The sequence below is a fragment of the Anolis sagrei genome, chromosome 7, assembly GCF_037176765.1.
Source record: "Anolis sagrei isolate rAnoSag1 chromosome 7, rAnoSag1.mat, whole genome shotgun sequence".
NCBI lineage: Eukaryota > Metazoa > Chordata > Lepidosauria > Squamata > Dactyloidae > Anolis > Anolis sagrei.
The window spans coordinates 12,264,670-12,289,429 of NC_090027.1; the positions used below are offsets into that span (position 1 = coordinate 12,264,670).

Genomic DNA, 24,760 nt, shown 5'->3' on the forward strand with positions numbered 1-24,760 from the left:
TTTAAGTGAAACAGCTGCAAAGATTTCAGCAGTATCTGTAATCCCCAAGGTGTAATCCCACAGTATGGAAACTCACTTCTCTTAAATACCTCCCTCTGGCATAATTGACTTTTCATGCACATTTTAATAATGATATTTCAGCAGGTTGAGAGAGGACCTTTCCCCCCTTCTTCAAATTATATTATAGGGAACGGAAGGGGATTGGACGACTGTGCTATAAAGTTAATTATGGTTTCCCTTCTGACTATTTTGGAAGAATGCCATGGGAGTTTGTATGTGCTCCTTTGTTTGGGGGAGAGTATACTTCCATAGCTACCGAGAAAGGTAGTATATGACTGTTGGCAAAAATGGCAAAAACTATGGGCATATAAAATATCAGGAAAGACCCCTATTAAGAGCATGGGACTCCCCGAAAGGTTAGCAAATAACATAGAAGAAAAGGGATTAAGGAGGGTACAAGATATGTGGAAACAAGATGGAGAGATAATTAATTGGCCAGAGTTTTTGGAAAAGGGGGGGGGGGGAAAGAAAATTGGTTAAAATTAAGAGGAATATGGGAAAAAGTAAAAAAAGAGGGTGCAAAACCCACTAGGCCTGGGCGGTTTCGTTTCATTAATTCGTAATTCGTTAATAATTCGTTAATTTTTTCAATTACAAAACGATAACGAACCATTCTGGAGCAATTATTTTAAAAAACGAATTTTTAAATACGTTTTGCAAATGCTTCGTATTTCGTTATTGTGTTCGTTTTGTTATTGTTTTGAGGTCGTTTCGTTATTATTTCCGCATGTCTGGGCCAGTTTTATGGTTTAATTAGTGAAAAAAAATTATAATATCACACCAACAGTCAACAACAGAGGGAGAGGGAAGCTTCAGAAGTTTTTGGAGGTTTTTTAGCGTATTTCGCGGTCGCGTCCGCCATTAACGAATCGATTCGTTATTGTTTCGGAAATAGATTCGTTAATTTTTTACCATTTACGAAATTTCGTAAATATCGAACTTTTTTAAGGGAAAATTTTGTAATTATTTTAAATATCGAAACAAAAAACCCCCCAAATACAAATCGATTTTAGAAACAAATTTTTCCGTTGTTACCCAGGCCTAAAACCCACTGAAGAACTAAAGGTAGATAAATTGCTAAATGCAAGAGAAAAGACAAGTAAAGGAACAGTGGCAAAAATATATAATTTAATGGTAGAAGATAAAGAATTTATGATTAGAGCAATAAGTAATAAATGGAATGGAGTTATATCATTACAGACAAGAGAAATAGAGGAAATAATTAGGAACATGAATAAAATAAAAATAGAAAAATATAATGAATTAGAAAAAAAGATGATATTAAGATGGTATAGAACTCCTGAACAATTGTGTTGTGCCTCAGAATAGATTCACCTTGCTTTCTCTGACAAAACCAGCCAATCTTGAGAGGTAGGAAGTTTATTGAAACAATCAAAGTAAAAGCAGTAAAAATTCAGTGGTTACAAGGTAAAAAGTTCAATATAATCCTTTGGAGTTTAAACAGGAGACATGAAGCAAAGCAAGAAGCCAAAACCAGGAAGCAGCTTAAGGTTACATGAAGCAGGCCATTTCTAAATCCCTAGCCCCCGAACTGGAGCTACTGCAAGCCATATTGCAACGTTGAAACTAACACAGGATCAATGTCCAGGCAGATTACTTATACGTTATACATCAAAACAGCAAACATCAAACAAGCCTTAACGAGCAGTTTTCCCACAGATGAGGTCAACACTTCTCTGCCAGCCGCGAACTCCTTCGCAACACCTGCCCTGCGCGGCCTTGCATCCCAGCAACTGTCTGACCTTGCTTCCCAGCAACTGTCTTATCAACCACATTCCAATCTTGTGAAAACATTGAAGACACAGACCTGTCTCTAAATTGCCTGTCTCTAAATTCATGGGAAGAAAACTGAGAGCCCACATCTGCACTATCATTCCCAGCACTCTCCTCACTCCCATTCCCATCAAGTTGGTGCTGAACCACAACAAATTGGCTTATATGTTAAAAGGAAAGAATTCGAAGTGTTGGCATTGTAATAAAGAAAAAGGTACTTATTCACACATGTGGTGGGAGTGTTCTGAAATAAAAAAATTCTGGCAAGTCATACAAGTAAAAAATTCAGGAGATATTCCAGATAAGAATTCAAATTAATAATGATTTGCTACTTTGGGGAGTGTTGGATCATCCGAGTATAATAATTAATTGCCAGGAGTTATTTAAGGTAACAATAAGAGCAGCCCATGCGGTGATTGCCAGAGGATGGAAAGACAAATCGAAATGGACGTTAACTAATTGGAATGATTATATGTACAACCAAGTGTTATTAGACATTACAGGAATTATGACCAAGCAAACACCAAGAATGGACAAAGAAAAGATGGAAGGTCTACTTCAACTGGGTGAAAAATGGAGGAGCCAACGATCACATCAAAGAAAAAACACAAAGACTCTACCAGTGGCTGGATCTGCAAGATTAGCTAGAAATATACTGTGGTTGAAGAGGGAGGGAGGGTGGGAGGGAGAGGGAGGGAAGGTGGAGATAAGGTAATATACACCAGTGTAAATTAGTATAATATCTTTAATATTTGTTGAATTATTCAGGTTTTATATGTGTAACACTTGGAATTTGGCTTACTGATCTGTGTGTATAATATAATAAAAATATCTTTAAAAAAATAAAGTTAATTATGATTTCCCTTCTGACTATTTTGGAAGAATGCCATGGGAGTTTGTATGTACTCCTTCGTTTGGGGGAGAGTATACTTCCATAGCTACCCCACTATCTACCACTGCCCTAACTGATAGTAGGAAGATAGAAATATATTATTATTATTATTATTATTATTATTATTATTATTATTACTAAACTTTATTTGTACCCCGCTAGCATCTCCCGAAGGACTCGATGCGGCTTACAAAGGCCAAGGCCTCAACATAACAACAACAAACAATAACGATGCAAGCAAATTAAAACATAAGCAATAACACAACAAAACATTACACTATTACACAATAAAATCAGGGCCACGCCAATGATGGGTACAGACTAAAAAGTGCTGGGTGTGAGAGGTGGTATGTTGGAATTCTGGGCAAGTGCAATGTGCAGAGAGTATTAAACTCTAATAAAGTGCTTCTGGGACAAAGTGCTGGAGGTTATCCTATTCTGGAAAGGAACATCGGAATAGCCAGGTCTTCAAGTTCTTCCTAAATACTGCCAACATGGGTGCTAGTCTAATGTCTTTGGGGTCTTTGGGAAGTTCAACAGTGACAAATGCAAGATACTCCACTTTGGCAGGAAAAACGAAATGCAAAGATACAGAATGGGGGATGCCTGGCTCGAGAGCAGTACGTGTGAAAAAGATCTTGGAGTCCTCGTGGACAACAAGTTAAACATGAGCCAACAATGTGATGTGGCGGCAAAAAAAGCCAATGGGATTTTGGCCTGCATCAATAGGAGCATAGTGTCTAGATCTAGGGAAGTAATGCTACTCCTCTATTCTGCTTTGGTTAGACCACACCTGGAATATTGTGTCCAATTCTGGGCGCCACAATTCAAGAGAGATATTGACAAGCGGAATGTGTCCAGAGGAGAGCGACTAAAATGATAAAAGGTCTGGAGAACAAGCCCTATGAGGAGCGGCTTAAGGAGCTGGACATGTATAGCCTGAAGAAGAGAAGGCTGAGAGGAGATATGATAGCCATGTATAAATATGTGGGAGGAAGCCACAGGGAGGAGGGAGCAAGCTTGTTTTCTGCTTCCCTGGAGACTAGGATGCGGAACAATGGCTTCAAACTACAAGAGAGGAGATTCCATCTGAACATGAGGAAGAACTTCCTGACTGTGAGAGCCGTTCAGCAGTGGAACTCTCTGCCCCGGAGTGTGGTGGAGGCTCCTTCTTTGGAAGCTTTTAAACAGTGGCTGGATGGCCATCTGTCAGGGGTGATTTGAATGCAATATTCCTGCTTCTTGGCAGGGGGTTGGACTGGATGGCCCATGAGGTCTCTTCCAACTCTTTGATTCTATGATTCTATGATTCTATGAGGGTGTTCCAAAGTCGGGGCCAACCACAGAGAAGGCCCTGTCCCTCGTTCCCACCAAACGCGCCTGCGACGCAGGTGGGATCACGAGCAGGGCCTCTCCGGATGAACGAAGTGAGCGCGTGGGTTCGTAAATGGAGATGCGGTCACGCAGGTAGGCAGGTCCCAAACCGTTTAGGGCTTTGTAGGTAAGCACCTGCACCTTGAATTCGGCTCGGTAGGTAAATGGCAGCCAATGGAGCTCCTTAAACAGGAGGGTTGACCTCTCTCTGTAAGGAGCACCAGTTAACATCCTGGCCGCCGCCCGTTGAACCAGTTGGAATTTCTGAGCCGTTTTCAAGGGCAGCCCTACGTAGAGCGCATTACAGTAATCCAATCGAGAGGTGACAAAAGCATGGACCACCCCGGCCAAATCAACCTTTGCGAGGTACGGTCACAGCTGGCGCACAAGTCTTAGTTGTGCAAAAGCCCTCCCGGACACCGCCAACGCCTGAGCCTCAAGCGTAAGTGATGAATCCAGGAGGACACCCAAACTGCAGACCTGTGACTTCAGGGGGAGTGTAACCCCGTCCAGCACAGGTTGCCACCCTATACCCCGATCCGGTTTACGATTGACCAGGAGGACCTCTGTCTTGTCGGGATTTATCTTCAGCTTGTTCTTCCTCATCCAGACAGCCACAGCGGCCAGGCACTCGTCCAGCACTCGAGGGGCTTCCTTGGAGTTAGGTGGAAAAGAGTAGTAGACTTGTGTGTCATCTGCATAGAGGTGGCACCTAACTCCAAAACTCTGGATGACCTCTCCCAGCGGTTTCATGTAGATGTTAAAAAGCATGGGAGACAGAATAGAGCCTTGCGGGACCCCACAGGTCAAAGGCCAGGGGTCCGAGCAGGCGTCTCCCAGCTTCACAATCTGGGATCGACCCTCCAGGAAGGAACGAAGCCATGACAGATATAATACCAGTATGATTTGCCTTTGGAGGTAAACGGAAGCATGGAGAAGATTACTCTCAATGGGAAATTATTGAAGATTTTCCTAAATATGAGGGTTGAAAGAAAAGTAATGCCTCCACCTTCATAACTCCTCAACAGAGGGCAGTACTGGTATGCAGCATATACTGGCTTGTTCAGTAGACTCTCCTCTACAGAACCATTTTTGTGGGAAGCCTTAGCACTGAATGGTTGTGTTGTTAAAGTGCGAAGTATGGAACCCTGCGCAGATGGTTGGTCAGTGCGACTTAAGCAACGTGCAGTCATTGAAATCTTTTTTTAAAAAAAGTATTTTATTAGATTTTCCATAATACGTGGGGCTGCCCTTGAAGACGGCCCGGAAGCTCCAGCTAGTCCAGCGCGCGGCAGCCATGTTGTTAACCGGAGCGGGACGCAGGGAGCACACAACGCCCTTGCTGTCCCAGCTCCACTGGCTGCCGATCTGCTACCGGGCCCAATTTAAGGTGCTGGTGTTATCCTACAAAGCCCTAAACGGTTCCGGCCCAAAATACCTTGAGAACCGCATCTCGGCCTACGAGCCCACGAGGACCTTGAGATCATCTGGGGAGGCCCTTCTCTCGGTCCCGCCTGCCTCACAGGCACGCCTGGCGGGGACAAGAGAGCGGGCCTTCTCGGTGGTGGCCCCCCGGCTATGGAACTCCCTCCCTGCTGAAATCAGACAGGCGCCTTCCCTCATGGCCTTCCGTAAGGGCCTGAAAACCTGGCTCTTCGAAAAGGCCTTCAACTAAGTGCTATGTTTTTGGAATGACCACCGGAATGGACTATGACTATGAGATTGATTATGACCCCAAACAAGACGAAGCGGATTTTTAGTTTAATTAGTGTGTATTAGTAAGATGTTGTGTTAAGGTCTTGATCTATTGTAAACTGTTGTCTTCTCTATGTTCTATGTTCTGTACACCGCCACGAGTCGCCCTCGGGCTGAGAGTGGCGGTTAACAAGTGCAAATAATAAATAAATAAATAATAATAATAATAATTCAATGAAAGAGTGGGAACAATAACAATATAGAAAGAGAGAAAAAGATAGAAGTATATAAAGAGAAGAAAAAGTGAAAAATGAAAAATAATAAAAAATACAAAAAAGCACAAAAAGAAAAAGATAAAAAAGAAATTTGACTTCCATTCCATCTTCTTGGTTAATATCTTTTTATTATTAAAAAATATTCCTTAAAAAAATAAATGTCTATTGTGTCTTCTATTTTTGCAATTTCTCCAGGTAGCTGTGGAGAGGGTCCCAAATTATTCTTTTTAACATATTGCCCATATTTTTTTTCAACAAAAAAGTCAATTCATCCATGTCCATAATTCCCTAATTTTTTCTATCTACTCTTCTATAGGTGGATTTAATTCTTGCTTCCATTCTCTTGCAAAGACAATTCTGGCGGCAGTTGTGATAAGTATAAAAAGCTTTTCTTCTTGTTCATTTAGTTGTAGATCTAAATCTGTAAACCCAAAAAAACTGGAGTAAATAGTACTCCATTTTTTTGTGAACTTTATTTTTATAATCTTCTGTACTTCTTCGTGTATTTCTGTCCAAAACTTGGATGCTACTTTACATGTCCACCACATATGGAAAAAGGATCCAAGTTGCTCATGGCATTTCCAATACTTATCTGAAGCTGTTTTATACATTTTGGCTAATAGTTTAGGTACTGGCAGTCATTGAATTCTTGACAACAGAAGGTGTCATGCCAAAGGAGATTCATCAGAGAATGCAGGCTGTTTATGGTGATTGGGTTGATGTGAGTACTGTGTATCACTGGGTGAGTAAGTTTAAAGATATTGAGATGGGAACATCTGCCTTGTGTGACAAAGAGTTGGGTGTCCTATGACAGCAACCACCAAGTTGTACAAGCAAAAGATTGACAGTTTGTTTCAGGTCAATCGTCATATCACTCAGAGAGAAATTTCAAGCATAATCAGCATTTCATAATAATGTGTGGGTCACATTATTGCTTTGCTTGGCTATCGGAAGATCTGTGCATGATGGATACTCAGGATGCTGACGCCTGAAATGAAAGCGCACAGACTTGAAACTTCAGAGACTGGATCTCACCACTGTACAACATCCTCCATACAGTTCGGATTTAGCACCGTCTGACTTCCATCTGCTCCCAATAATGAAAGAAGAGATCCTGTGTTGTTCATTCGTTCAGTCGTTTCCGACTCTTCGTGACCTCATGGATCAGCCCACGCCAGAGCTCCCTGTCGGCCGTCACCACTCCCAGCTCCTTCAAGCTCAGTCCAGTCACTTCAAGGATGCCATCCATCCATCTTGCCCTTGGTCGGCCCCTCTTCCTTTTGCCTTCCACTTTCCCCAGCATAATTGTCTTCTCTAGGCTTTGCTGTCTCCTCATGATGTGGCCAAAGTACTTCAACTTTGTCTCTAGTATCCTTCCTTCCAGTGAGCAGCCGGGCTTTATTTCCTAGGACATCATTATACTTCTGATGAAGAGATCCTAGGACATCATTATACTTCTGATGAAGACGTTGACAGAACCATGAGATGCTGGTTGCGGAAACAGAGTGTCGACTTCTTCCGTGACGGCTTCAGAAAACTTGTTGGAAGAAATGTATCCAATTGTGTGGTGATTATGTGGAAAAGTGAATAGTGGTAGTTAAAGAGTACATTCTAAGGATTATTTCTGCGTTTGATTTATTAAAATATTCCCATCCAAACCCAAGTAACGAAGGTGGAGGCATTATTTTTCATTCAACCCTACTATGATCCCATTCTTGTTCTTGTTCCCTTCCCTATTGCTGTATTCAAAACCATAGATGGGGTAGAAAACTCAAATCCCAGATATTTTTCCATCTTGCCTATCCTGGCCCTTAGTTTGCCTAGTTTTCTATATTGCACAATGTGGTCATTAGTCCATTGGACTTGGAATCCAGTGAGGGTTAATGGAGAATGAATCCAGCATGGGTGTTGCACCTAATTAAAATTGAATTGTTATGAGTTTTCCAGGCTGTATGGCCATGTTCCAAAAGCATTCCCTCCTGACGTTTTGCTTGCATTTATGGAAGGCATTCTCAGAGGTTGTGAGGTCTGTTGGAAACTGGAAACGTCAGGAGAGAATGCTTCTGGAACATGGCCATACAGCCTGGAAAACCGTTCTGATTCCAGCCATGAAAACTGTTGTGTCGTGCGCTGGGCCTGTAAATAGTTGTCTTTAAAACAGGACGTGCAACCTTTGCCCAACGGGAAGCCAGGGGGCCTAAAGAGAAGTTCTCAGAGATTTCCACCACAAAAACTCTTTAGATGGCTTGAGAAGTACAACAAAGTCTTTTATTAATGAACAATCAAACAGAAACGTCTCTTGTCTTCAGTAAAGTTAAGGAAATGATCCCAAGCTTTTAGGTAACTGGTGAATTCCTAAACTTACCCACGAAGGACAGGCAACTATCTTCAATAACTTCTTCTTTAAATGAAAAACCCCTTTTTAACTTCTCCCAGGCTGACTGTAAACTTAAACTTAACTGATATGGGCACCACTACCGGGTTGAACTGCATCTCAAAGCACCGAGTGGACCTACCAGCAAGGCCTGTAATCCCTTCAGCTGGAGTTCTTTGATCTTTAGGGCTGTTTCCCTGGAAAGTCTTTGGAGACTCTTTTCCTTCTGTTTCTGTTGGAAGTTCTGTAACCCTGGAAATTCTTAAAGGTTGAAGCTTTTGTCCAGGGGGCGTTTACACATGTCCTGTACAATGGCTAACCTAACTGAGACTAACTAAAAATGGCTCCCTTCCCTTCCCAATTGCCCTGAGCAAGGGGCAGGACCAAACTTAATGATGATGGACAGGCGGCTTGCCCTATAACTGCAACCAAAGAATCCACCTATCTGCAGAGTCCCTGAAAGTTAGGACAGCAAACAAACATTCAATGCAAAGCAAACAAAATTGGAGCTCCTGGTACAGCTGTAATAGAACAAAAACCTTCAACAATGCTAATGAAAATTACCTCTGCATAGGCTTGGAAAAAACCCCTGAAAAACAATTCATAGAACGCTAGCTGGGTCAACATTTTATCTAGTCCAAGGTGCAGTACTACGTCATAGACTTTTTAACATTTTCCAGCAACTATACATTGGCTACATAGGCTCTCAAGAAGGGGAGTAATGAGGCCTGGAATCTTCCTATTTTCAATTACTTTCCATTACTTTCCATTGGCCACGGTAGTCCACGCTCTGGTTACATCCCACATAGATTACTGCAACGCGCTCTACGTGGGGCTGCCCTTGAAGACTGCCCGGAAGCTTCAGATGGTCCAGCGCTCGGCAGCCAGGTTGTTAACAGGAGCGGCACTCAGGGAGCATACCACTCCTCTGTTGAGCCAGCTCCACTGGCTGCCAATTTGCTACCGGGCACAATTCAAGGTGTTGGCGTTAGCCTACAAAGCCCTAAACGGTTCTGGCCCCTCTTACCTCTCTGAACGCATCTCCTCCTATGAACCGGCGCGGACATTAAGATAGTCCGGGGAGGCCCTGCTCTCGGTCCCGCCTGCATCACAGGCACGATTGGCGGGAACGAGAGACAGGGCCTTCTCGGTGGTGGCCCCTCGGCTATGGAATGCCCTACCGGTAGACATCAGACAGGCCCCCTCGTTGCTGGCGTTTCGGAGGAAGGTCAAGACTTGGCTCTACGAGCAAGCGTTTGGCTAATCAGTGCAACTGAACAACCGAACACAGGAAGTCGGTAAAATTGAACATAGGAATGGCACAAGGATTATGAGAATGGATCGTGTTCTGTTGAGGCGTCATGAATTGATAAGGAATTGATAATAATTGTTGATTTTGTTGTAATGTGTGATGTGTTTTTAACTGTATATTACTGTATAACTTGCATTGTGTAAACCGCATTGAGTCGCCTAATCTAGGCTGAAAAATGCGGTATAGAAATAAAGCAAATAATAATAATAATTACTAGTGAAAAACTTTTGTCAACTAAATCCGTCCCCTAGATCATGAGAAGCAAGATACAAGAAGGACTGTCCCCCATGATCTTAAAGGAAGAAGACATTATTTTTTTTCAGTTTCATTCCCATATACATTTTCCGAAAACTCATAATAAATTACGTACATGACACACATACACAGAGCTTTATTACCTTTCTACTTCAGCAGCATCATCCACACCAGTGCTACCTGCTGGTGCACGTTGCCGTTCTGGACGGACAAAATAATCCTGCAAAGCTTTAATTCGCTCTGAAATACAATAATAACAACAATAACAGTATTTTCCAAATTTCCTTTAGAAAAGCAGGGTCTAGGTCAGTGTTTCTTAACCTTCCTAATGCCGTGACCCCTTAATACAGTTCCTCATGTTGTGGTGACCCCCAAACATAGAATTATTTTTGTTGCTACTTCATAACTGTAATTTTGCTCTTGTTATGAATTGTAATGTAAATATCAGATATGCAGGATGTGTTTTCATTCACTGGACCAAATTTGGTACAAATACCCAATATGCCCCAATTTGAATATTGGTGGGCTTGGGGGAGAGTTGTCATTTGGGAGCTGTAGTTGCTGGGATTCATAGCTCACCTACAATCAAAGAGCATTCTGAACACCAACAATGGAATTGAACCAAACTTGGCACACAAAACTCCCATGACCATCAGAAAAAACTAGAAGGGTTTGGTGGGCATTGACCTTGAATTTTAGAGTTGTAGTTCACCTACATCCAGAAAGCACTCAAAGAATGATGGATCTGGACCAAACTTGGCATGAATACTCAATACTCAATATTAGGGCTGGGTAACCACGGAAAAATTTGTTTCCAAACTCGATTCGTTTCCAGGGGGCGCTAGTGTTTCCAAATTCTAAATACTTCCGAAATTTTGAGATTTCAAAATTTTGTTATTTACGAAATTTCATTAATTTCGAATCGATTCGTTAATGGCGGACGCGATTGCGCAATATGCTAAAAAAAACCTCCAAAAGGACAGGAGGAACTTCTGAAGCTTCCCTCTCCCACTGTTGCTGACTGTCGGTGTGATAAAACAAACAACTATAAAACTTGCACCAGACATGCAAAAATAATTACAAAAGAATTACGAAATAATTACGAAACAATTTTGAACCAATTACGAAACAATTACGAAACAATATGAAATAAATTTTTAAAAATTGTTTCAAATCTAATTTACTCCTCACACTATTCCTGCATGGCTCAATATCGGATCGTAAGCTAATCTAAATATGAATTAATAACGAATTACGAAATTAACTAACGAAACCGCCCAGCCCTACTCAATATGGCCAAATGTGAACGCTGGTGGAGTTTGGGGAAAATAGACCTTGACATTTAGGAATTGTAGTTGCTGGGATTTATAGTTCACCTACAATCAAAGAGCCCCTTGAACCCCACCAATGATAGAATTGGGCCAAACTTCCCACACAGAACCCTAATGCCCAGCAAAAAATACTGTGTTTTTAGATGGTCTTTGGCAACCCCTCTGACACCCCCTCGCGACCCCCCCCCCAGGGGTCCCGACCCCCAGGTTGAGAAACACTGGTCTAGGTAGAGACTGAGTCCAGAATAGAACCCTGCGGCACTCAATTCATCACTTCTCTCCAAGGTGAAGAGGAAGCATTGTTGATCACTCTTAGGGTTCGTTCACTTAACCAGTTACAGATCCACCTAAATATAGTTTTGCCTAGCCCACATTGGACTAGTTTCCTTGCCAGAAGGTCATGGGGGACCTTGCCGAAGGCCTTACTGAAATCCAGATACACTACATCCACGGCATTCCCCGCATCTACCCAGCTTGTAACTCTATCGAAGAAAGAGATCAGATTAGCCTGGCATGACTCATCTATATAAATAAAAATGTAATGTTCGTTTGTGGTATTCACACAACTCAAAAACCACTGGGGCAATTGACACCAAATTTGGACACAATACACCTAACAACCCAATGTATGTCCTTCACTCAAAAATTGATTTTGTCATTTGGGAGGTGTAGTTGGTGGGATTTATAGTTCACCTACGATCAAAGAGCATTCTGAATTCCACCAATTATGGCATTGAACCAAACGTGGCATACAGGACTCCCATGACCAACAGAAAACACTAGAAGGGTTTGGTGGGCATTGACCTTGAGTTTGGGAGTTGTAGTTCACTTACATCCAGAGAGCATTGTGGACTCAAACTATGATGGATCTGGACCAAACTTGGCACAAATATTCCATATGCCCAAATATGAACACAGATGGAGTTTGGGGGAAGTAAACCTTGACATTTGGGATTTGTCTTTACTAGGATTTATAGTTCACCTACAATCAAAGAGCATTCTGAACCCCACAAATGACAGAATTGGAGCAAACATCCCACACAGAACCCCCATGATCAACAAAAAATACTTAAGGCCATCCAGTCCAACTCCCTTCACCAGGGCAAGAAAACATCATCAAAGCCACTCCTGATAAAGAGCCATCCAGCCATAGATATAGATAGATATATATCATTCACACACACAGACTCACTCTTCATCCTGGTGCTGTTTGGGAGAGGACAGACCATGGATGATGGGACTTGCAGTTCCTTCACTCACTTCTTGAGAGCACTGTGACCCTAATCCAATGACTGATAAAGACCAAACTTGGCACACAAAGCCCCCATATCCCACTCTACAACCTGGTACAGTTTGAAGGAGGACAGACCACGGATGATGGGACTTGCAGTACCTTCACTCACATCCTGAGAGCACTGTGATCCTCATCCAATGACCCACAAAGACCAAACTTGGCATACAGAGCCCCCATGCCCCACTCTACATCCTGGTGCAGTTTGAAGGACGACAGACCATGGATGATGGGACTTGCAGTACCTTCACTCACTTCTTGAGAGCACTGTGACCCTAATCCAATGACTGATAAAGACCAAACTTGGCACACAAAGCCCCCATGTCCCACCCTACATCCTGGTTCAGTATGAAGGAGGACAGACCATGGATGATGGGACTTAAAGTACCTTCACTCACATCCTGAGAGCACTGTGACCCTCATCAAATGACCCACAAAAACCAAACTTGGCCCCCATGACCCACTCTACATCCTGGTGCAGTTTGGGTTGAGTCACCATATGGCTGAGAAAGGCGGGCTATGAATAAATAAATAAACAAACATTAGGAAGAGCTTCCTGACTGTGAGAGCTGTTCAGCAGTGAAACTCTCTGCCCCAGAATGTGGTGGAGGCTCCTTCTTTGGAGGCTTTTAAACAGAGGCTGGATGGGCATCTGTCGGGGGTGCTTTGAATGCAATTTTCCTGCTTCTTGGCAAAAGGTTATAAAGGATGGCCCATGAGGTCTCTTTCAACTCTGTGATTCTATTATTCTAATTACAGAAGTATTTCTAACCATTGGCTATGCAGTAGCACTGATGGGCCTTGCAGTTCATCAACATTCACCTCCTCCCTGCTCTGTAGAGAAAGACCTTCAGAAGAATTTCACAATAATCTCTCATGTGAGAGGCTGACAAGTGTGTTGTTCTGAGGTCTTGCTGGGTTTCCGTTCTCCCTGGTTTGTGTAATATTCAATGGAGACAAAGCCGCTGAGTTAGTAGCAGGGCTTGCCTGCCATCTGCTGTTGAGATGAGAGATACAGATGTTCATGAATCAGCTCCTGATGGGTGCACAGAACAAGGGCACAGCTAGTATTGTGGGCCGAGTAACAGTTCTCTACCTAGTGCAGCTGACCTTAGCTATAACTTAAAATAGCATTGAAGATACAAGTCCCTGTTTTGTAGGTCCCTTATGCTGGCATTTCAGCTCAGGACATCAGCGAGTCCAAGCAGAGGGCGAAAAGCAAGACATAACTGGCACCATGCCTAGCAGCACAGTCGCTGGTAAAGTGGTTCCAAAATGAGAACTGACAGCTGCCGAGTAGGGTTAACAGTACAAGTCAAATTTATTACAGTTAGCAATTTCCTAACATCCTTGGCCTGATTTTTAAAAGCACCCTGTGAAACGTGGGCTATTCCCCACATATTGAGATCAGACACTCATCTGAATAGGTTCTTGTGGGTTTTTTCGGGCTATAGAGCCATGTTATAGAGGCATTTCTCCTGACGTTTTGCCTGCATCTATGGCAAGCATCCTCAGAGGTAGTGAGGTCTGTTGGAATTAGGACAATGGGTTCCTGGACCATCTTAACAGCATCCACCCAAACATCCAGTTCACCATGGAAAAAGAAAATGAAGGAAGACTGCCTTTTCTAGATGTCCTAGTCATCCGCAAACCAGATCAACAATTGGGTCACACCGTCTACAGAAAACCCACACACACAGATAGATATCTACATAAAAACTCCAACCATCACCCAAGTCAAAAAAGAAGCACCATTAAAGCCTTGGCAGACCGTGCAAAAAGAATCTGCGAAGCCCACCTCCTCCAAGATGAACTGAACCACCTCAACTGGGCTCTCCAGGCCAATGGAGACTCCACCTCAGACATCAGAAGAGCTGCAAGACCGAGAACAAGCCACGAGAGTCAAGATGAAGATCCACCCAGAGGAAAAGTGTTCCTGCCATACATCAAGGGAACCACTGACCGCATAGGGAAGCTGATGAGGAAACACAACATACAAACAATCTACAAACCCACCAAGAAAATCCAACAAATGCTACGTTCAGCAAAGGTCAAGAGGGATCCTCTCACCTCTGCAGGAGTCTACCGTGTACCATGCAGCTGTGGACAAGTCTACAGAGGGACCATCAAACGCAGCATTGCCCAAACACGAATCAAGGAACATGAAAGACACTGCAGACTTCTTCAACCAGAGAAGTCAGCCATAGCAGAGCACCTGATGAACCAGCCTGGACACAGCATATTATTTGAGAACACAGAAATGCTGGACCACACCAACAACCACCATGTCAGACTACACAGAGAAGCCATTGAAATCCACAAGCATGTGGACAATTTCAACAGAAAGGAAGAGACCATGAAAATGAAGAAAATCTGGCTACCAGTATTAAAAAACTCTAAAATTACAACAGTAAAACAACAGAGAGGAAACAACCAGGCACAGATTAACACCTCCCAGCAAGAGATTTTCCCAGGCTCAGGCAGGCCTTCAAATGCTAATGAAGGTGATCAGTTGAAACATTCACACTTAGTTCCAGCAGAGAAGAGCTCCTTGCCCCCACCCCAGCCATTCCACAGATATATAAACCCATTGTCCTAATTCCAACAGACCTCACTACCTCTGAGGATGCTTGCCATAGATGCAGGTGAAACGTCAGGAGAAATGCCTCTAGAACATGGCTCTATAGCCCAAAAAACCCACAAGAACCTAGTGATTCCAGCCATGAAAGCCTTTGACAATACATTCCTCTGAATATTTATTTATTTACTAGATGTCCCCTGCCACGCTGTGGCCCAGTCTGTGTATATGTGTTTTGTGTGTGTATATATGTGTATATGTCTGCGTGTTTATATTTGGTTTTGTGCATGCATTGTAATGTGCAACTTGTGCACCAGTTGCGCCCGTATCTTGGGAAATCTGATCTAGCCACAGTGGTCCACGCTCTTGTTACATCCCGATTAGATTCCTGCCCAAATATGAACACAGATGGAGTTTGGGGGAAATATACCTTGACATTTGGGAATTGTAGTTACTGGGATTTATAGTTCACCTACAATCAAAGATCGTTCTGAACCCCACCAACAACAGAATTGGGGCAAACCTTCCACACAGAACCCCCATGATCAACAGAAAATACTTAAGACCATCCAGTCCAACTCTCTTCGCCAGGGCAAGAAAATCTAATCAAAGCCCTCCTGACAAAGAGGCATCCAGTCATAAATATAGATAGATAGATAGATAGATAGATAGATAGATAGATAGATATGATTCTCACACACACAACCACAGTATCATAGATTTGAAAGAGACCCTTAAAGAAGGACTATGATATGTTGCATATTCCAGAGTAGGCAAACCAGACACTCTCCACATCAATACTGACAAAAAACAGCAAGAAATACTGTTTACTCACAAGCATAAAGGAATTACATATATTAGAAATCAACACTTTCTCATTACTTTATTTCCCAGATCACCAGACTGGGCCACAGCAATGCCTGGCAGGGGACAGCTAGTTTATAATAAAACAGCAGAATTAGTGGGAGACAATCCCTTTCCCATCAAGGAAGCAAGTTTTTACATTTGTCACTAGGGATGTGAAAATCTGTCACTTTAATTTTTGTTCCCTTTCCCTACCATGACGCTCAATTGTGTCCAAGTTTTGGAATGGCTTGACAGACTTTACTCTACAATATTCATGCCCGCTCTTGTAACATATTTTTCTATATGTTGATTTTTGTCTATTCCCCTTTTAACTTGTACATCTTTCTCAATTATTTGTGTAGTTTTGTATATTTTTCAAATGCACACATCTTCAGGCTGAATTATGGGTTTGGATACAATTTGGAAAAGAAAGAGGAGGGGGATAATTTGATGACAGAAACCTGAAAGTTGCACACAGGCTTTCATTAATCATTTCACAAGCCAGGAACAATCTTAGTCAATGTAAATTTTGTTTCCACCTCTACTCCTTGCTGTCATGAAAACATACATCTAAGGAGTGATATGAAAGCCATCTCCAGACACCGAGGTGCTGTCATGACGAAGATGGATCAATCTTTCTTTTTCCTGTTCCAGCTACTAAGACCCAACCTAGTGGGTTCAAATGAGAGAAAATAATATTTCAGCTAACCATTCGTGGTTGTTTAGTAATAGGATGACTCTTTCAGAAAGCAGTAGGATCTCCTTTGCATGAGGTTTCAAAGCGGAATTTGTATGGGTCTCCATCAGGGATGCTTTTTATTTTTTGGCTTTTTAAGTCCCTTCTGCTGTGTTTTTCAGTGTTTTTATGTGTGAAGGTCACTCGTTGGTGTGATAGATGTATTGTGTCCAAATTTGGCGTCAATTTGTCCTGTGGTTTTTGAGTTATGTTAATCCCACAAACAAACATTATATATATATATATATATATATATATATATAGCCTGGGTAACAACGGAAAAATTTGTTTCTAAACTCGTTTCATTTTTAGGGGGTCCATTGCGTTTCATTTTTTGAAAGAATTCCGAATTTTTCTTTAAAATTTTTTCGTTATTTATGAAGTTTCGTAAATTTCGAATTGATTCGTTAATGGCGGACGCGATTGCGCAATACGCTAAAAAACCCTCCAAATGGGACAGGGGGAACTTCTGAAACTTCCCTCTCCCTTTGTTGTTGACTGTTGGTGTGATAATTTATTTTTTTATCACTGATAAAACAAACAACAACTATAAAACTTGCACCAGACATACGGAAATAATTACGAAACAATTACGAAACGATTTCGAAACGATTTCGAAACGATTTCAAACCAATTACAGAACAATTACGAAATAAATTGAAAAATTCGTTTCGATTTTTAGTTGCTTCTGCATGGCTCAATATCGGATCGTAAGCTAATTTAAATATGAATCAATAACGAATTACGAAATTAACGAACGAAACCGCCCAGCCCTACTCTATATATATATATATATATATATATATATATATACACACACACACACACACACACACACACACACACAATATATATATATATAAATGCTCATGTCATAATGAGTAGCTTAAAAACAAAAGAACCGCTGGGCCAATGCCCACCAAATTTGGCAACAAAACTCCTCACCATACAAGGTGTGACCATCAATAATAAAAAAACAAACAAAAAAAGAACTTACAAATCCTAAAAAGGGAGAAGATACCACTGGGCATGCGTACTGGGATGGGGGGTGGGTGGGGTGTGCGCGCGCTCGCACGCACACACAGGAGAGCTCCACATGGCAGAGCCTGTGCTGGCAATGGCCTGGAGTCAGCCTTGGCTCTCTCCCTCCTCCTTCTCTCCCTTCCTTCTCTCTTCCCCCATTTTCTCCCTTCATGCTTTCCCTGCCTCCTCTCCTCCCTCGCTCTTTCCCTCATCATTCCCCTCTTTCCTTCTCTCTTTCTTCTTTCCTTTCCTCCCTCCCTTCTATCATTCCTCCTTCCCTTCTTCCTTCATCTTCAGCTCTCCCCTTGGGTGCCGCCATCAAGGGGCTCCAGTAAGCCCCGTCCCTAATAGAGCAGAGTGTGCTGGGGATGAAGGAAGGAAGGAAGGAAGGAAGGAAGGAAGGAAGGAAGGAAGGAAGGAAGGAAGGAAGGGGTGAGCCCAGTTCAATTCCAGGTGAGCTGGACATCCAAGCAGCTCCCAAAGTCAAATTTCCCCCAATTTCCACCAGAATTCACCTTTGGGCATATTGAGGATTCCTCCCAAGTTTGGTCCCGATCCATCATATATATAATTACAATACTATATATATTACTATTATATATACTGCTATATAATACATAAATATTATATTATATTATATATATTACTGTTATATCTATTACTATATAATATGTTACGACTATATGTTACTATATTAAATAGACTCTAGAATAGAGTTAGAAGGGACTCTACCAGACAGAAGAGAAGTAGAGAGGGAAGGAGGGAAGGAAGGAGAGAAGGAAGGAAAGAAAGAGGTACCGAAGGAAGGAAGGAAGGAAGGAAGGAAGGAAGGAAGGAAGGAAGGAAGAAGATAAAGTAGAAATGAAAGGAAAGGCAGGAAAGAGGTAAAGAAGGAAGGAAGGGAAAAGGAAATAAAAAGTGAAAGAAGCAAGAAAACAGTGAAGGAAGACATGAGACAAAGGAAGAAGTAGAGAATGGGGGAGGGAAGGAAGGAAAGAGAGGAGGAAGGATGGAAACCAAAGAGTGAAATAAGGAATGAAAGAAAGAGGTAGAGAAGGAAGAAAGGAGAGAAAGGGGAAGGGGAAGAAAAAGAGGGGAAGGAATAGATAGGTACCTCTCTTTCATAATAGTCCAGATATCTACCTCTACTTTGAAAATTCTTATTATAGGCTAACTAGTTATGCGACCCCCGAGCTTGTATGTATTCTTAATTTTAATTTTATATGCTTAAGTGAATTGTATATTTTAACATGTTGTAAACCGCAATGAGTCGCCGCACAGGCTGAGATATTAGCGGTATACAAGCATACCAAATAAATAAATAAATAAATAGGCCACAGCATCGCGTGACAGGGTACAACTAGTATATATATATATATATATATATATATATATATATATATATATATGCTCTACTTTTTTTGTTTGCCTCTTTTTTTCCCTACTTTCGTCAACACATTGTTCCCCTGCTTTTTTGTAAGCGTATATTTTTATTTCAATACTCACAAATATTATTTTCTATTATGCTCCACTCTCTTGCTGAGCAACTATTATTCTCAATAAAAATAATATTTAAAAAAATACAAATAAAATAATGCTATTTTCTCAGCTTCACTATGTTAATATATCATGGGAGAGAAAGGGAAAAAATTGGATTGAGACCTACAAAAATAGAATGGAAGGTTGACAATCAAACATTTAACATTTTAAAAATACATATAAGCCTGGACTAAAATGGGACAGTTATAGAGTACTGTATATTAGGCTTGGGTAACAATGGAAAAATTTGTTTCTAAACTCGTTTCGTTTTTAGGGGGTCCATTGCGTTTCGTTTTTTTAAAGAATTCCGAATTTTTTCTTTAAAAAATTTCAAAATTTACGAAATTTCGTAAATTTTGAAATGATTCGTTAATGGCGGACGCGATTGCGCAATATGCTAAAAAAACCCTCCAAATGGGACAGGGGAAACTGCTGAAGCTTCCCTCTCCCTCTGTTGTTGACTGTTGGTGTGATAAAACAAACAACTATATTATGTTATATTATTATATATTATATTATTATAATATTATTATATTATATATTATTATATTATATTATGTTATATTATATTATTGTATATTATATTATTATAATATATTATATTATATATATTATATATTATTATAATATTATTATATTATATTATTGTATATTATTATATTATATATTATTATATTATATTATGTTATATTATATTATTATAATATATTATATTATATATATATTATATATTATATATTATTATAATATTATTATATTATATTATTATATTATATTACTATAATATTATTATATTATATTATTGTATATTATATTATTATAATATATTGTATTATATATTATATATTATTTTATTATATTACGAAAATAATTACGAAATAATTACGAAAATTGGAAAAATTGTTTCGATTCTTAATTACTCCTCACACTATTCCTGCATGGCTCAAGATCGGATCGTAAGCTAATTTAAATACGAATTAATAACGAATTACGAAATTAACAAATGAAACCGCCCAAGCCTACTGTATATAATCACGAATAAATTGAAGGCAGGTTTTGAGACCAAGAAATCTATTGGTCCAATCAATCTCTTTCATATATATATATATATAGTTTGGTTACTCTGAAATGAATGCAAACTTACCAGCAAGAGAGAAACCTTTTCGACCTTTGCAACGACACTTATCAATAAGCTCTGGGTTCATAATATGGTTGTGGCACTGTTTGCAATAATGTCGAACCCTGAATGACAAAAATGGGTAAATGAAATTGCCCTGAACATGCATAAAACTCTCAAAATGTTTCTTAGAGCAACCCTAAGCAATACAAAAGGAGTCAGATTGGAAAGAAGATTTTAAAAATATATTTAGAAAATGGCAAAAAAAAAAAACCATGTTTTTGAGTGCTAAGAAATTCTGATGTCAAGAACCTTGGACTGAAAAAAAAGAAGTAAGCTTGATATTTACTCTGTGCAGAATTCACATGTGGTTGTTTTGTGCAGAAAACATCATTGTCTTCGTATTGTCGAAGGCTTTCATGGCTGGAATCACTGGGTTGTATAAGTTTTTTCGGGCTGTATGGCCATGGTCTAGAGCAGGGGTCAGGAACCTTCAGCCCTCCAGGTGTGGTGGACTTCAACTCCCACAATTCCTTGAGGCTCGGCATTCGCCCCAAAGGCTTACCTTGGCCTCAAGGAATTGTGGGAGTTGAAGTCCACCACACCTGGAGGGCCGAAGGTTCCCCATGCCTGGTCTAGAGCAGTGTTTCTCAACCTTCCTAATGCTGTGACCCCTTAATACAGACCCCCCCCCCCCCAACCATAATATTATTTTTGTTGCTACTTCACAACTGTAATTTTGCTACTGTTATTAATCGTAATGTAAATATATGATATGCAGGATGTATTTTCATTTATTGGACCAAATTTGGCACAAATACCCGATACACCCAAATCTGAATACTGGTTAGGTTGGGGAGGAGATTAGTTTTGTCATCTGGGAGTTGCAGTTGCTGGGATTTATAGTTCACCTACAAGAGCATTCTGAACTCCACCAATGATGGAATTGAACCAAACTTGGCACAAAGAACTCTCATGACCAATATAAAATGCTGGAAAAGTTTGGTGGGCACAGACCTTGCATTTTGGAGTTGTAGTTCACCTATATCCAGAGAGCACTGTGGAATCAAACAATGATGGATCTGGACCAAACTTGACACAATATGCCCAAATTTGAACACTGGTGGATCTTGGGGAAAACAGACCTTGACTTTTGGGAGTTATAGTGGCTGGGATTTATAGTTCACGTACAATCAAAGAGCATTCTGAATCCCACCAACAATAGAATTGGCCCAAACTTCCCATATAGAACCACCATGACCAACAGAAAAGACTGTGTTTTCTGATGGTCTTTGGCGACCCCTCTGACATCCCCTCGTGACCCCCTCAGGGGTCCCGACCCCCAGGTTGAGAAACACTGGTCTAGAGGAATTCTCTCCTGACATTTCACCTGCATCTATGGCAAGCATCCTCAGAGGTAGTGAGGTCTGTTGGAACTAGGAAAAAGGGTTTATATATCTGTGGAATGACCAGGGTGAGACAAAGGACTTGTCTGCTGGAACTGGAACTAGGTGTGAATGTTTCAACTGACCACCTTGATTAGATGATGATGATGATGATGATGATGATTATTATTATTATTATTATTTGAACTTATATGCCGCCACTCCCCTGGGGCTCGGAGCGGCTTACAAGAACAGGCTAAAATTGAACACAATTTAAAAACAATTTAAAACAATTTAAAAACAGCAATCAAAGTCAGCCCATTGTATGCTAATCAAGGTGGTCAGTTGAAACATTCACACCTAGCTCCAGCAGACAAGAGTCCTTTGTCTCACCCTGGTCATTCCATATATATATAAACCCTTTTTCCTAGTTCCAACAGACCTCACTACCTCTGAGGATGCTTGCCATAGATGCAGGCGAAACGTCAGGAGAGAATGCCTCTAGACCATGGCCATACAGCCCAAAAAACCCTACAACAACCCAATCATTCTCTTTGCAGCATTTTCTGCAGGACTCTAAGATCTTCTGGGGAGGCCCTGCTCTCGATCCCGCCTGCATCACAAGCACGGCTGGCAGGGATGAGGGACAGGGCCTTCTCTGTGGTGGCCCCTCGGCTGTGGAATGCCCTTCCCATGGACATTAGATCAGCTCCTACGTTAATGGTGTTTCGAAGAAAACTAAAAACCTGGCTGTTTGAACAGGCATTCGGATAAACAGTGCAATAAATACGATGAATATTGGAACGGAATTATGGACGACGAATTGGATCACGATTCTAGTTACGAGACGTTAATGTGTTGTTATTGAGGTGTCATCACTTTGTATACTATGCTGTTAATGGTTTTTAAATTGTATGTTGTTATGATTGTCTTTTTGCTCTTGTTGTGAACCGCATTGAGTCACCTACGGGCTGAGAAACTGCGGTATACAAGCAAAGTAAATAAAATAAATAAATAAATAAATAAATAATATTTCAGCATAGAAATATTCATCCCTGGACATAGAATGTTACTTACTGTGCAGAAAATACTGTTCCTTCTGTGCAAGATTTCCACATAACTGATTTGCACAGAACACAGTATTCTGTTATATAAAAATGTTTCTGGATATTTTTAAAATGTGTTTTTTCACTTTCATGGTGTACTGTGCCTTGATTCCAGTGAATGTGGGGGACTGCCTGTATTTCTGAAAGGCAAATCTTTCATAGTAGCTTCCTTAAAAAGGTAAAGGTTTTCCCCTGACATTAAGTCCAGTCGTGTCTGATTCTGGGGTGTAGTGCTCATCTCCATTTCGAAGCCAAAGAGCCAGCATTGTCCGTAGATACTAGGCTTGGGTAACAATGGAAAAATTTGGTTCTAAACTCGTTTCGTTTTTAGGGGTCCATCGCATTTGGTTTTTTTAAAGAATTCCGAAATTTTCCTTTTAAAAATTTCGAAATTTACGAAATTTCATAAAATTACGAATTGATTCGTTAATGGCGGACGCGATTGCGCAATATGCTAAAAAAACCCTCCAAATGGGACAGGGGGAACTTCTGAAGCTTCCCTCTCCCTCTGTTGTTGACTGTTGGTGTGATAATTTATTTTTTTATCACTGATAAAACAAACAACGACTATAAAACTTGCACCAGACATACGGAAATAATAACGAAATAATAACGAAACAATTACGAAACAATTTTGAAACAATTACGAAACAATTATGAAACGAATTGGAAAAATTCGTTTCGTTTTTTAGTTGCTCCTGAATGGTTCAATATCGCTTCGTTATCAAAAAAAATAACGAATTAATAACGAATTACGGAATTAACGAACGAAACTGCCCAGCCCTACTAGTTTCCATAGCTGAGCAGAGATTTGCACCCTGTTTTTCCAGAGTCACTGAAACCACTATACCACATTCTCTCTCTCTTGTGTGCCTTTTACACATGCATACATCTTGTTTTGAATGAGATGCTATAATCCACTCCAAAGCACAGCATTTGAAATATAATTCTAATATCAAATCTTGAATGCCTATAATAAAAAGCAATTACCTTTTGAGTTCCTTTACAGATTTGGCCATGAAAAACCCCATTGTGTTGGGATCTATTTTAGTCGACGAAGGTGGGTTGATCAGAATGCTGTTGTCAAACATTGCGAGAAAAACAATAAACTGGTTAGACTTAGCCTTATTCATTGAAAAAAAGATTGTCACTCATAGTTATTTCGGGTAGAAAGCACATGTACCCGGAATAGATAAAAAGAGGTTGCAGATAAGAATAGCAACTCCCACCCTGAACCTCGTGAAGGTTTCCCCTTTTTCTCCAGATCAGCATTTGGATCAGATGGGGCTATTGCTAATAAACATCGGAGCAAGTGGCTCTCGCCACAGTATATATCAATCAAAGTATAAGGAGGAGGGAGTACTATCTGCATCATTTAGAGGTGTTCTGTTCAGCAATATGTTTCATCACCTATTTGCACGAGCACCGGATTGATATTCAATAGCTAGCAGTATGAGATTCAGCTTCACAAAGCACAATCTGAGAAAAGAAAAAAAAGTTTAGGTTAAACAAATTAATATGTAAATAAACAAAGATAAAAAGGGGGGTGGTAGCAGGTCTTAATAAGCAAGTGATGGTAGACCAGTGTGCCATGCATTGTCAGGAAATCCAGTATGCTGCATGTAAATATTTATTTTATTTTATTTATTTGCAGTATTTATATTCTGCCCTTCTCACCCCACAGGGGACTCAGGGCGGATTACAATATATATATGCATGACAAACATTCAGTGCCATAGACACACAACATATATAGACAGACACAGAGGCAATTTAA

At 40.7% G+C, this 24,760-nt stretch overlaps 1 protein-coding gene across 1 annotated transcript in view; it reads right to left on the minus strand.

The window, feature by feature from the left end:
• Nucleotides 1–24,760, minus strand: part of KCNU1 (potassium calcium-activated channel subfamily U member 1) — a 171,379-nt gene that overhangs the window by 90,346 nt on the left and 56,273 nt on the right. Inside the window, exons 16-19 of the mRNA XM_067470858.1 lie at nt 24,394–24,462; nt 23,974–24,060; nt 20,520–20,617; nt 11,495–11,534 (exon numbers count right to left, since the gene is read on the minus strand). Of these exons, the coding sequence (XP_067326959.1) occupies nt 11,495–11,534; nt 20,520–20,617; nt 23,974–24,060; nt 24,394–24,462 (294 nt within the window). The remainder of the gene's footprint in view (nt 1–11,494; nt 11,535–20,519; nt 20,618–23,973; nt 24,061–24,393; nt 24,463–24,760) is intronic.